The following is a 12243-nucleotide window of genomic DNA, read 5'->3' as shown; positions in this document are numbered from 1 at the left end:
TACTAAAAAAAGTTCTATCAATAAACATACACTAGCATATTATCCGTGCCTTATACGGAAATTTAGTTAAAGAATGTTACAATTAATTATTCATTATTAACATCACTTTATACATATATTATCTCTTAAATTTGCACATATCTGTTGTTGACATATGGACCTTTTCATACATACACATTTTAGATGAGCAATTTTGTCATTCTTAATAAAGTACTGCAAGGTATCACATCTTCCAGTGTAAAATTTAATACCTTCAAATACTTTATAACCTGAGATACTAAAATTTTGATATCCAGAGTTACACTAAAATTACCTTTTAAGATAATGTTCATGTATACAGATATAGTTACAAAACGGAAATCATGTCCACACACAAAAATATCTTCGGGGTAGTCTGTCATGTGTCTTTCAGTGAGAACATACATTGATGGACGGATGTATAGGTACAGTACAGCTACAGATGCAGAGCACACGATCCAGAGGACAAAACGAAGTGACACTTTGGTATCTTATTATGCTTCAACGACCTTTATATCTCATGGGCATGCAGGAATGGATGCATGGAACGATGCCACTTCTCTTCCTTCAGAGTTCAGATATGGCTGAATTCTAGAAACATCGAAAAGTTACCAAGCTTACACGTAATCAATCGTACTGCAGGCACACACATCAGACCTTAGATAACTAACCCCAGCTATGTGTATTAACCCACACTTATTTGGACAATAATGTAAGTGTGGAAGTTCTATAATTATATATTTAAACATATAAGTAATTATAGATTTAGTTTATTCCATAAATATATCATAATATAGAATACGGGAACTAACATAACCTTCTCATGTCGATATGATCTAGCTATGTATATGACAGCACTGCACATAAATAGATCAAAAATGCGAAACATGCTTCAAGCATACCGATGGTTCTGAAGTAGAGGATTCGCAAATTGATGTCAGTGTCCTATATATATATATATGACATATCTCGTATATCTAGAATAGCATGTCCCCGGGAATACGACATGTATACCTGGATACATATGTATAGGTGTCTCAATATTATATTGTAAAGCATATGGTACATAAAGAAAACCATACTCCGATAAGGAATGATAAGTAGCTTGATCCGGGTACAATTTAATCTATCTAGTTGTATTGGCTAAATACTTCTTTGAGTTCTGCTTGAAGAAGGGGTACCTACCAATATAAAAACATGGGCGTCCTCCAAGAGGTGAGATCATCGAATCTCAAGACAAAAACAAGCCATACTAAGCCAAGATCAAGGAGTCATCTCGCTACTAGCTGCTGACTTCAAAATCTCTGGTTAGGTTATTGTTGTTTAGTTTGATAGGCTAGAAGAGTAAATTGCTCCTACCTTGTATTCAATGTGACTCTCGCCAAACACATATGAAGATGAATAGGGTTACTACCCATTATCAATGCGCATGAACATGTATAAAATCATTGTTTCTTTTTTTTGTTGCAATCTCGTGTATACCTTAGCACTAGTCAAAGCCAACGTCAATAAATACCATAGTCGGATCTTATCGGTCAATAGGTGACTTTCTCCCTCATACCATAGATCAAGTGGGCCTAATGGTTCACACCGGTTTTTGCACTATTTGTACCTTGTCGAGAACAAATTATGAAAAGAAACCAATTTGAAGATTATTTTTAAATTGAATCATTTGCTCTACGCAACCCCCAAAGCGCTAGGGGGATTGGCGTGGAGATCCCTGCCACCTGGATGGGCCAAACACCAGGGCACACTAAGTTAGCAAGGTCGACGTCGAGCCCTGGTGTGGAGATGAAGGACCTCCACACCTTAGGGGTGGCGTGGAGCAAAACAATTCATTTTTAAATAAGTCTTGAAACTTGTTTCATTTTGTAATTAGTTCTCAAAAAGAGTCAAATAGCTAGCATAAATTTTGGAGGTTCACATGCATGCCTCTCACGAGGTGGACTTTCTAGATTCTTTTTAGAAATTTTCTTTCCTAAGGGTTAAGGTCCCTAAGCAAATTCCAATAATATATGTTAGATAGGTACCCTTTAAAATGAATAAGCATGACAGTTGTTTTATGCATAGATTTATTAACCAATCCATTCCGGACACAAGAGGGATGACTATATATATTGGCTTAATATAGCTGGGGTTAGCAAGCACGTTATACATGTCAGTACAATATACCCCCCAAACCCCCAGGCGGTAGATGTCATTTTAGGATGAGCAAAGTCAAATTCTCCGTATTAAAATATTACTATTACAAAACAAGAACTCAAAGTCAACATTATACACTTTAACTTGTAGCGTTAGTGAAAAAAAATGGCATAACTGTAATATTATGAAGCCTTTGGTGTGGTAAACTTGAATGTACCATTTTCATATATAAAAAACCTAGTATATCTTAAAAGAATTTTATGGCCGAATTAAATTAACTAATGGTGACTACCCATATTCCAACTGGGTTTTTTGGACTAGAGGGTGGTAAGTCACTATATCAAAAGTACTAGGGTTTGATATTTAGTAGGTTTGTCATAAAATACTTTCACGTGGTATATTTTCAGTAATTTTCTATAAATGCATGACTAGAAAAGGAGATTATAGAACATGTGTGCTGCAGATTGTATTGATTACATAAAAGAGCGAAGTATGGAGGTGAAAATTAACACACTTTGTTTAGCAAACCAGCGATGGCAATTTGTAAAATTTCCAGGTATTCATAATCACAAGGAATTACAGGTTAATCAGATCGAGAGCACACATCTTATTTTCACATAGTTTTTTTTCCTTGGTCTTACTAGTTTTTTCCCTTGGTTTTTACCTATGTTTCCCGAACAACTAAAGGATGCTTTTTTGCTAAAGTTTTAATATAAAATTTCATCATCTCACCATTGTAAAAGTATATTTCAACTTTATATTAGTTAATTCCACTGTTTATACCATTGAATAGCTATCAAAATATCATATATTTTTTTATGTTTCATCGTATCGAGGGAAAGAACACAACCATGCATGATGGTGCAAAGTGATGACACCTTCTGTTTCTAAACCCTACACACTTGTAGGTTTGTGTAGGTTTGTTGCAACACACCAGAAGTCTCTTCGGTTTAGAGGTTTTTTAAATGAATACTAAAGTAGTTGGACCATTGATGTTAATCCTATAAAATTTAATTATGACATCTCGAAGAAACTCTAGAATGATAATGGTGTCTTCCTAAATAGACTCCACCTAGTATATATCTGTAAGTCTCATTGTCACTACCTCTCACTCCCGACGGATTTAATATGGGGACGGTAGGGGCTCGAGCCCCGCTACACCCGTTAAAGCTATTGGAGCCCCCACGAAGACCCCCCTAAAATTTTATAGCAAAGATCAATAGAATGAGGGGGGGCTAAATCTCTATCTAATTTATTCAGACCCCCCTAATCTCACTAGCTAGATCTGCCACTGCTTCTAGTCGTAAGAACTGCACATCAATTAGAACTCAAGAACACACCTCAATGACACATGATGGTGCGAAGGGGTGACAAAAGCAAGAGTTACAATGCAGATGGAATAGTGCAATCTACTTTTTTGTGAAAAAAAGTTAGATAGGTATAGTATATCTCATGGACCTATCTTGGATCGTACTATCTATGCCCTATTATTAGGCTAACTTTCCATCCATATAGAATCTGATTCCATTTCGTCAATAGCATTTACTATTTTATAGTCATATTTGTTTCTTTTATTTTTACATGTATAACTCAAATTTAAAACTAAATGTTTATGGAGTTATATATCATATATTTTGTCTTACCAACTTTTTTAATTTCATACTACCTCCGTTTCATAATGTAAGATGTTTGACTTTTTTGGTTACAACGTTTGATCATTCGTCTTATTTAAAAATTTAGTATAAATATAAAAATTGACAAGTCATTCTTAAAGTTCTTTTGATGATAAAGTAAGTCACAAGCAAAATAAATGATATTTTCATATTTTTTGAATAAGACGAATGATCAAACGTTGCAAGTAAAAAATCAAACATCTTATATTATAAAACGGAGAGAGTATGCATGAGATTATTAATCGTCAACCTTAGCTTGTCCCTCATCTCCACCCCTCTATAAATACCAAGTCTCCTCTCCTTAAGTCTACCCACCACTTTCTCTTCCTAAACCCTATACACTTGTAGTAACACACTTTGAAGTTAAAAATGGTCTCCTTCTCCTACCTAGACGCCACCTTCCTACCTCTCCTCCTCGCCGCCACCATGGCCAACCCTCTCCATGCCTGCCTCCTGCTCGCGCTCATCTTCCTCGCGCTCGCTTTCTTCCACCCTGGCGGCATCGCGTGGGCGCTGTCGTCGTCCGGCGGCCACGGCGGCGCCGCCATCCCTGGGCCGCCGGGAGTTCTACTCGCGTTCGCCGGAGCGAACCCGCACCGCGCGCTGGCCAGGCTCGCCGCGTCGCGCGGTGACACGCGCCTGATGGCGTTCTCCGTCGGGCTCACCCGGTTCGTGGTGGCGAGCCACCCGGACACGGCGCGGGAGATCCTCGCGGGCGCCGCGTTCGCCGACCGCCCCGTGAAGGAGGCCGCCTCCGAGCTCATGTTCCACCGCGCCATGGGGTTCGCCCCGCACGGCGAGTACTGGCGCCGGCTGCGCCGCTTGGCATCCGCGCACGCGCTAAGCCCGAGGAGGCTCGCCGAGCGCCGCAGGGCGATCGGCGAGGAGACCGTGCGGCGCGTGTCGCTCGCCATGGCGCGCGACGGCGTCGTCGGCGTGAGGCGGCTGCTGCACCTCGCGAGCCTGGACAATGTCATGGCGACCGTGTTCGGCGTCGGCCTCGGCGAGCTCGGCGTGGGCGCGGTGTCGGAGCTGGAGGAGATGGTGAAGGAAGGGTACGAGCTGCTCGGCACCTTCAGCTGGGGTGACCACGTGCCTCTGCTGCGCCTCCTCGACGTTCATGGCGTCAGGAGGAGGAGCAGGGCGCTGGCGTCTAGGGTTAGGGTGTTCGTCACCAAGATCATAGATGACCACAGAAGGAGAGGCGCGAAGAACGGCGGCGGCGACGACGACGACGACGAGGACCGTGACTTCACCGACGTCTTGCTGGGGCTGGAGGGAGAGGAGAGGCTGGAGGAGGAGGACATGGTCGCTGTCCTCTGGGTGAGTACACTTACCATGTGTTTGTATGCATGCATGGCACGTACTTTACCAAGCTGGCAAGCTTAGTACAGTAGCTCCAATAAGATTCACTCAATAGAGTTCACTTAAAATTAACTTTAGATTAATTAATCAGAGAACTTCTAGGATTTATCACACATACCACCTACAAATGAACTCACTAGCATATGCTAGCTCAAAGAGAATGAGACATATTGTAAGCAAAAATAATATGGGAAATAAGAAAGTTAAGATTTAAAGGGAATCAATTTATTTCTAAGTTATCTTCATCATTATGCCATCCTAGTTGGTTACTATAATTTGCATTTAATCCGCATGGGCTGAGGCCTGAGGCCAATGCCCAAAACATCACTTCTTTTTAGTTGACTAGCTAGGAAGCTAGAGGTACAGGACATGCATATAAGCCACAAAGAAGATGCGTGTGTTTAATACATGTAAGAAAACAATATGTCTGGTCAAAGTAGTCAGCTTATAGTCATGCATATATATTATTTCATCCGTTTTATATTATAAGACTTTTTAGGTTTGTCTAAAATCATTCACATATTAATGTATATATTTTATATAAATATCTAGATTTATTAACAGACATATGAACAGAAAGTTTTATAACGTGAAACGTTGGAAATCTTTTCTTCTTTGGTCTACATAAGCTAGACTATATATACTATTTTTTTCTTAACTGGATGTGATGGAGGCAGTACATATTAATCTTTTTGTGTCCCTGAGTCAATCATTGTCCATGAGTAGTGCGTGTGTGCGCATGATCTCGTCTGTATCTTTTTCATGGGATCATTCTAGAGAATCTAGATAGAACATAGAGTCACTGTCCCTTAATGGATGAGCTCAAGATAGCTAGCTACTACTGCACGTTTAATTTGCATCTATAACACAAACTAAACTTGCACATCCCGTGTTGATCGATGCCAACTTGTTTTAACATTCATGTACCGATCATGACATGCATGTACGATTTAAATGTAAATTTTTAACTTACATATAAATGCACACATACTAATCCACCCGGGTTGTCTGATTTCTTATTCTTGTTCACGGATGGAATAGATCACTTCATGGTGTGGACTGATGCATAGGGGCCACCTTTTCGTTTTCTGAATAAAAAAGTCAAACACCATAGTTGCAAATGAATAATAATTTATAAAATAAAATTTTCATATGCATATATGCATGTTCTTAGCGACCTAAAAGTCAAAGCTGTAAAGTAAACCGTGATGAAAAAAACCAAAATCAACTTCAAATTTAAAGTTGAAAATTCAAAGATTGACTTATAAGCTAAAGCAAAAACGAAAAGATGAAGTTATATATGTTGCCCAAGATACCATATATAAGAGTATATGCATATTACCTCTTATACTATAAGATATTCTGATTTTCAATAAATTCATATATATATATATATTAATAAATCTACATACACGTATATAATATGGATATTTCTAGATAATACCAAAAATATCATATAATATAGAATGGAGGGAGCATATGTTAACAATGTAACTAGATTTTATCCGTGTCCTCGAATGTTATATAGCTACTACGTATTTCCCATGTTTAATATCGCGTGGTGCAGGAGATGATCTTCCGTGGCACGGACACGGTGGCCATCTTGCTGGAGTGGGTGCTGGCGCGGATGGCGCTGCACCCGGACGTCCAGACCAAGGCGCAGGCCGAGATCGACGCCGCCGCGGCGGACGGCGGCGCCTCCTCGTCGTCGGGGCTCCGCTACCTGCACTGCGTCGTCAAGGAGTGCCTGCGGATGCACCCACCCGGCCCGCTGCTGTCGTGGGCGCGCCTCGCCACGCGGGACGCCCACCTCGACGGCGGCCGCGCCCTCGTCCCCGCCGGCACGACGGCGGTGGTGAACATGTGGGCCATCGCCCGCGACGGCGGACTGTGGCGCGACCCCGGCGTGTTCCGGCCGGAGAGGTTCCTGGACGAGGCCGCCGACGTGGGCGTGTCCGGCGGCTGCGACCTCCGGCTGGCGCCGTTCGGGGCCGGAAGCAGGGCGTGCCCCGGCAGGGCGATGGCGATGGCCGCCGTTCACCTCTGGCTGGCGCAGCTTCTCCGGAGCTTCCGGTGGGTCCCGTCCGGCGTCGGCGTCGACATGGCCGAGCGCCTCAACATGTCCCTCGAAATGGAGAAGCCATTGCGCTGCGTCGCGCTTCCAAGGACCTCGTCTACCTAGCCAGCTAGAGTGTCCTAAACGCATCAAATCAAAGCTTAATTAGCTACCAACTTGCTTAGAATATGTATGTATTGCAGTCCTTTGTCTTGCAAGCTTCGTAATAATTGGCTATAGCTTTTTTAAAGCAAAAGGCCAGAATAAATCAATTCCATTATGTACAAAAATATGTTCCAACCTTATAGATCTAGATGTGGCTTGTTGGTTAGAACTCCCAAGGTTTTGTAGTGTTAGGAAAATTGAGGCATAATCGAGACACAGATTTAACATGGAAAACCCTTGCAGAAAAAACCACAGGCACCAACCGGCAATAACCACTATGAGATGATGCTTACAACGCAAGGGAATATACCGGGCTGTCACACCCTTCGCGTACAGCTTACAATATATATATATATATATACACACACACACACACACGGAGAAATCAAAGAGTCCTAATAGGGAAATGATGGTAGAATTCTATTAGGAAACTAATCCTACTCCTACTTCTAATAGGACACGACTGGAAAAAACCTACCAGAAAACTAGTAATATAATCCAAATACATTATAGATAATAATTCGAATCATATCTCTAACATGTAGCTTTTTATATGGGGCTTTCCATTCATGCTCGCATGATGGAAGTAAGTATTTTGGGTTGTGGTTTGTTTTTTAGGAGCCCTTTGTTGTGAAAAATGGTTATTCACCGTATGTAATTTATATTAATTTTGGGATTACCTAGTTTTACATGTTGGAGATTTATGTTTTATGTTCCATTCATTTTTACATTGGAATTGCTAGATATCTGTCAACAGAAAATTAGGGAGACAAAATATTGATTTTTCTGCCTTTGGATGTGCTTTGAGATTTGTGATGACAAACAGTACTATAGGAGAGGGGATATGTGTCATTTAGGAACCCTCCCATGGGTGTCGGATTCCCAACTAGAATGCCAAAGGTGGCACCAGTGATCCTCTTGGTTATTGGTATTGGTTCCACGACCGACATTATTAAGGTCCATGTGAGGCAAGAAAAATAGGTCGAATGGATCCGGTCGAATCTTCTGAGCAACCCAAACAAACAACCCTAAGAATGCATTTATCAACATCCATACAACAACCACCTTGAGATCGAAAGATTTCCAAGATCATTGATAAACAAATTACATAAACAACTATATATATATATATATATATATAAGGAAGGAAAGAGGACGACACTACTCTCGCTGCTCCTCGTCATGGTGCAGTCCTCTTGCCAGCACATCGACTGTTGTTGAGCCCCCTTCCCTCATCGGGTTTGGCTGACCCTAAGCTCGTGGTGGACAGATCTAGTTCCCACGAGCTTGTGGTTGCTAGATCTGGCCGTGCCAAGCTCATGGCAGCCCCATGCATGGTGAGGGAGGCAGGGGATAAGACCAACGGCACGACAAGGTGAATGTGTCATCGTTGAGGTAAGGTCCAGGTGGTGATGAGGTGTGGCCACCACTATGGAGGTGAGGTCTAGGCTTTTAACCGAGAGGGGGAGACACCATCATCTGTTGAGGCCATTCTAGGTGGTGGCAGTAGGAAAACTAACAACAGGAGGAGGAGGAGGAGGAGGAGGACCGTAGCATAGAGGAAAAGAGAGGAAGTAAGTGAGGCGGAGAGAGGAAGGTGTCTTGTTGCACATGAGTCGTCGGCTTGGATTTTTATGGGTGCCAGTTAAATAAGAAATTAGCACCTATAACATATTATAGGTTTTGGTTCTTCAAAAAAAAACACCTATAATATATTATATATTATAGGTGTTGGTTTATTTAATTTTATACCCACAAGGGAGGATAGAGAGTGGGAAATATGCATGCTCTCTAAAGGGGTCAGTTTTAAATGAATTGATATTAATGAGTTCTGCCCGAATGAGTTGATATTAATGAATTGATTTTAAACCCGAATGAGTTCTGCTTTGATATTAATGAGTTCATGTAGTGGCTACAACACTCCAAACTAGGTGAAAGACACTACGAGATGTATCGATCATATTCAAATCCATATATACACTTGGTGATGCAAAGATAAATTGAGTTAATCTACTGGTATACCAAGAGAATAAATGTGAAAGCAATATACCTGGTGATGCAGAGATAAATTGAGTTCATTAACTACAGTGTATTGGCAACCCTAAAGCCGTAACTCGTAAGACCATGTACGGTGGCAGATGCCTAACCGGTGCCTGAAGGTCAAGGTGTAATGGCCTAATGAATTCTCATGATCAAATATGTACTTAGCCTACAATGTGATAATCTAATTCTCAAATTTAACGTGGAATTGGTGTACCGACACATGAACTGTTTGAAGCCATTTTATTTTTTTATGTTATTAGTGTCGTGTGGTCATAGTCGTTTGCCTCCATCTTTGTCGGTGTGGCGGATGCAATCCTTCAGGCCTTGTTCGGTTATTCCTCAAGAGGGAGGGATTGGAGAGGATTGAGGAAGAATAATTCCACACCACAATAGGTGTGGAATAAATCCATTTCTAATCTCCTTGAATTCCCTTGGGATTGAGATTAACCGAACAAGGCCTCAAGGAAGTCGTTGCTAGGGATCGACTAGGGGGATGTCAGTCCTGCCCACCTGCATTTGTCACAATCACTAGTACAAATCTCCTGTGGCATAATTAGGATTGGGATTAACTAATTTAGAGTTTATTGGGAGCAAGCTAATTGTGGAGACACCCCCACCTTCTATGGTCCAATATGGAAATACAGTTGCAAAAAAACAGTTCAAAACGTGCGTCCTAGACATATAGAGTGGCATATATCCTATTTTTAGTCTACTGATGATTGAAAGTGCATCTAGGCCCCTAATTTGTTTTGGTAATTAATGACTAATGATGAGGACTAATGACGTGTGTGAGAATGTGAAGGTATAAATAGTCCTCATGAAAAGTTGCTGTTGCGCCGCCCACGTAAAAAGAGAAGTAAAGTCAGTATATTCGTGTTGGCGTGTGTATTTACTTTGAATTTGAGTCAACTAGGAATGCCGTACTATAAAGAGGGGTGTGCAAATGAAATCTAGGAATGAATCCGGTGCACGGAAATTTTTTTAAGTGCATCTTTTGTTATCTTTTTGAAGTTGTGCTGGAATTTACGGAAGTTCCGAAGAAGCCAGAATCGGTTCTGTAAGTTCACGGAAGTTCCGAAGGAGACCTTCGGTTCTGTAAGATTCACGGAAGTTCCGAAGGTGTTGACCGGAACTTCCGTTGACTTGACTTTCCGCAGTTGACTTTGAATTTTCTAAGTGTTGGGGGCTGCTATTTTGAACTGACCGGAAGTTCCGAAGGAGACCTCCGGAAGTTCCGAAGAAGGAATCTTTTGCCCCCAACGGGCAGAAATTGAGAGGGGGTATAAATACCCCCCAACCCCTCAAGCTAGGGTTGCTGCTTCTATTACTCATTCATTTGGCCATTGGCTTATTTTTCTTGCGATTCACTTTGAGCCTTGCTTTCTCACTTCCTTCTCTCCACGGATCTAAGTGATTTAGATTTTGTGTGTGTGAGAGTTGGTTGTTTTGAGTTGGTTTGAGTGCTTGGTGTTGACTTCGTGAGAAATTTTGTGAGCACTAGATTCATCCAAAGATCTCACCTAGACGGCTAGACGTTGTTCCTCGAGCCACCGAAGCTCTTGTGGTGTGCCGGGAAAAAGTTTGTGAAGGTTGGATCTCACCTCTGAAAGGGAAGAGATACCTTGAGTGAGGGGGAGTGCACGAGTGCAACCCCGAGGAAAGAGTTGTGGAACCCGGCTCAAGTTTGAGCTCCTCAACGGAGAGTACAATCCCCTCAAGGATTGCAACTTCGGTAAAAAGTCTCCGTCTACACTTGTGGTGAAATCTCTCTAACTTGTTATTTAAGCATTGCTTTTGGTCTCCGCGCGTACTCTAGTTGCTGTTTGTGGAAAATTTGGAGGTGGTTTGCTTATTTGAGGTTTGGTTGGCTAGATCTATTTCTTTCTCGTTCTAGATCTGGTGCTGTCGAAAGTTCCGAAGATCAACGGAACTTCCGAAGGTCGGAAGTTCCGAAGTCACTGATCGGAACTTCCGAAAGTCTCAGCTTCCGCTTTTTAGGTTTAATTTTTAAATCGCCTATTCACCCCCCTCTATGCCTTAATATACTCTTTCAATGATGATATAGTTCTAATTATATAAAGACTGACGTCATATTTCAAAACCATGAAAGTTATAGTGTCATGTATCCAATTGACCCCCTAAGAAAATGGTTAGTAAAACAGCAAAATCGTTTTCATTTTCATTTCCGTATCTTTTTTGCCACCTCCGCTTAGAAAATCGAAAACAAGTGTCGGCCAGTCAAGAATTTCCGAGACCATTTTCATCCTTTGTCCCAAGTGTCACCTGCAAGCTCTACTTGCTCTAACAAACTCAAGCCGTGTTTTAAACATACTCGGACATTGCCAGAATCTTTAGTAGGGAATCTCCTAATAAGCTGTCCAATCCATTATACATCTAATATAGTGTTTTAGGATAAGATGTCAAGTTGAAGGCTTAATACATAAAATTTTTCACAGGGTAAGAGGGTGCTTTCAGGGAGACGTGGAGCATTACTAATCACAAAATTACAAACACTCAACTCAGGTCGGAGTTGCTAGCATGATGAGAAGCTTCGTTTTGGCTCAACAAAATAATATGATGCCTCAACAACAAGTCAATAAGGCCCCTGTGATTGTGACATATTTGTTTTGAGCAGAGGAATTTCAGTGTGCTGTTTTGGCTTTTCAGAACCCAAAATACCTTTTCTTCTTTCTGGAGTTTACATGGGCTGTTCTTATACATATATATGATAGCCAAATTGCATGAGTCAGTGGCAAATAATAGTGTGCCGGCTTTCACTGT

General features: G+C 41.5%; 1 protein-coding gene across 1 annotated transcript; it reads left to right on the top strand.

The window, feature by feature from the left end:
* The first annotated feature begins 4202 nt into the window (after positions 1-4202).
* LOC102708884 (cytochrome P450 78A5) lies at positions 4203-7563 on the top strand. Its single transcript, XM_040522681.1, has 2 exons — positions 4203-5156; positions 6766-7563. Exons 1-2 carry the CDS (start codon positions 4203-4205, stop codon positions 7378-7380), a joined length of 1569 nt encoding a protein of 522 aa, XP_040378615.1. The 3' UTR covers positions 7381-7563.
* The last annotated feature ends 4680 nt before the right edge of the window (positions 7564-12243 follow it).

Source organism: Oryza brachyantha, chromosome 3, assembly GCF_000231095.2.
Source record: "Oryza brachyantha chromosome 3, ObraRS2, whole genome shotgun sequence".
Lineage (NCBI taxonomy): Eukaryota > Viridiplantae > Streptophyta > Magnoliopsida > Poales > Poaceae > Oryza > Oryza brachyantha.
The sequence above is the reverse complement of the archived record's forward strand: the minus strand, read 5'-3'. Positions and strand labels throughout refer to the sequence as shown.

Coding starts and splice junctions, on each gene's coding strand:
- LOC102708884 (XM_040522681.1), top strand. CDS start 4,203: ATGGTCTCCTTCTCCTACCTAGACGCCACCTTCCTACCTCTCCTCCTC. Junction 5,157..6,765: donor ACATGGTCGCTGTCCTCTGG/GTGAGTACACTT, acceptor CGCGTGGTGCAG/GAGATGATCTTCCGTGGCAC.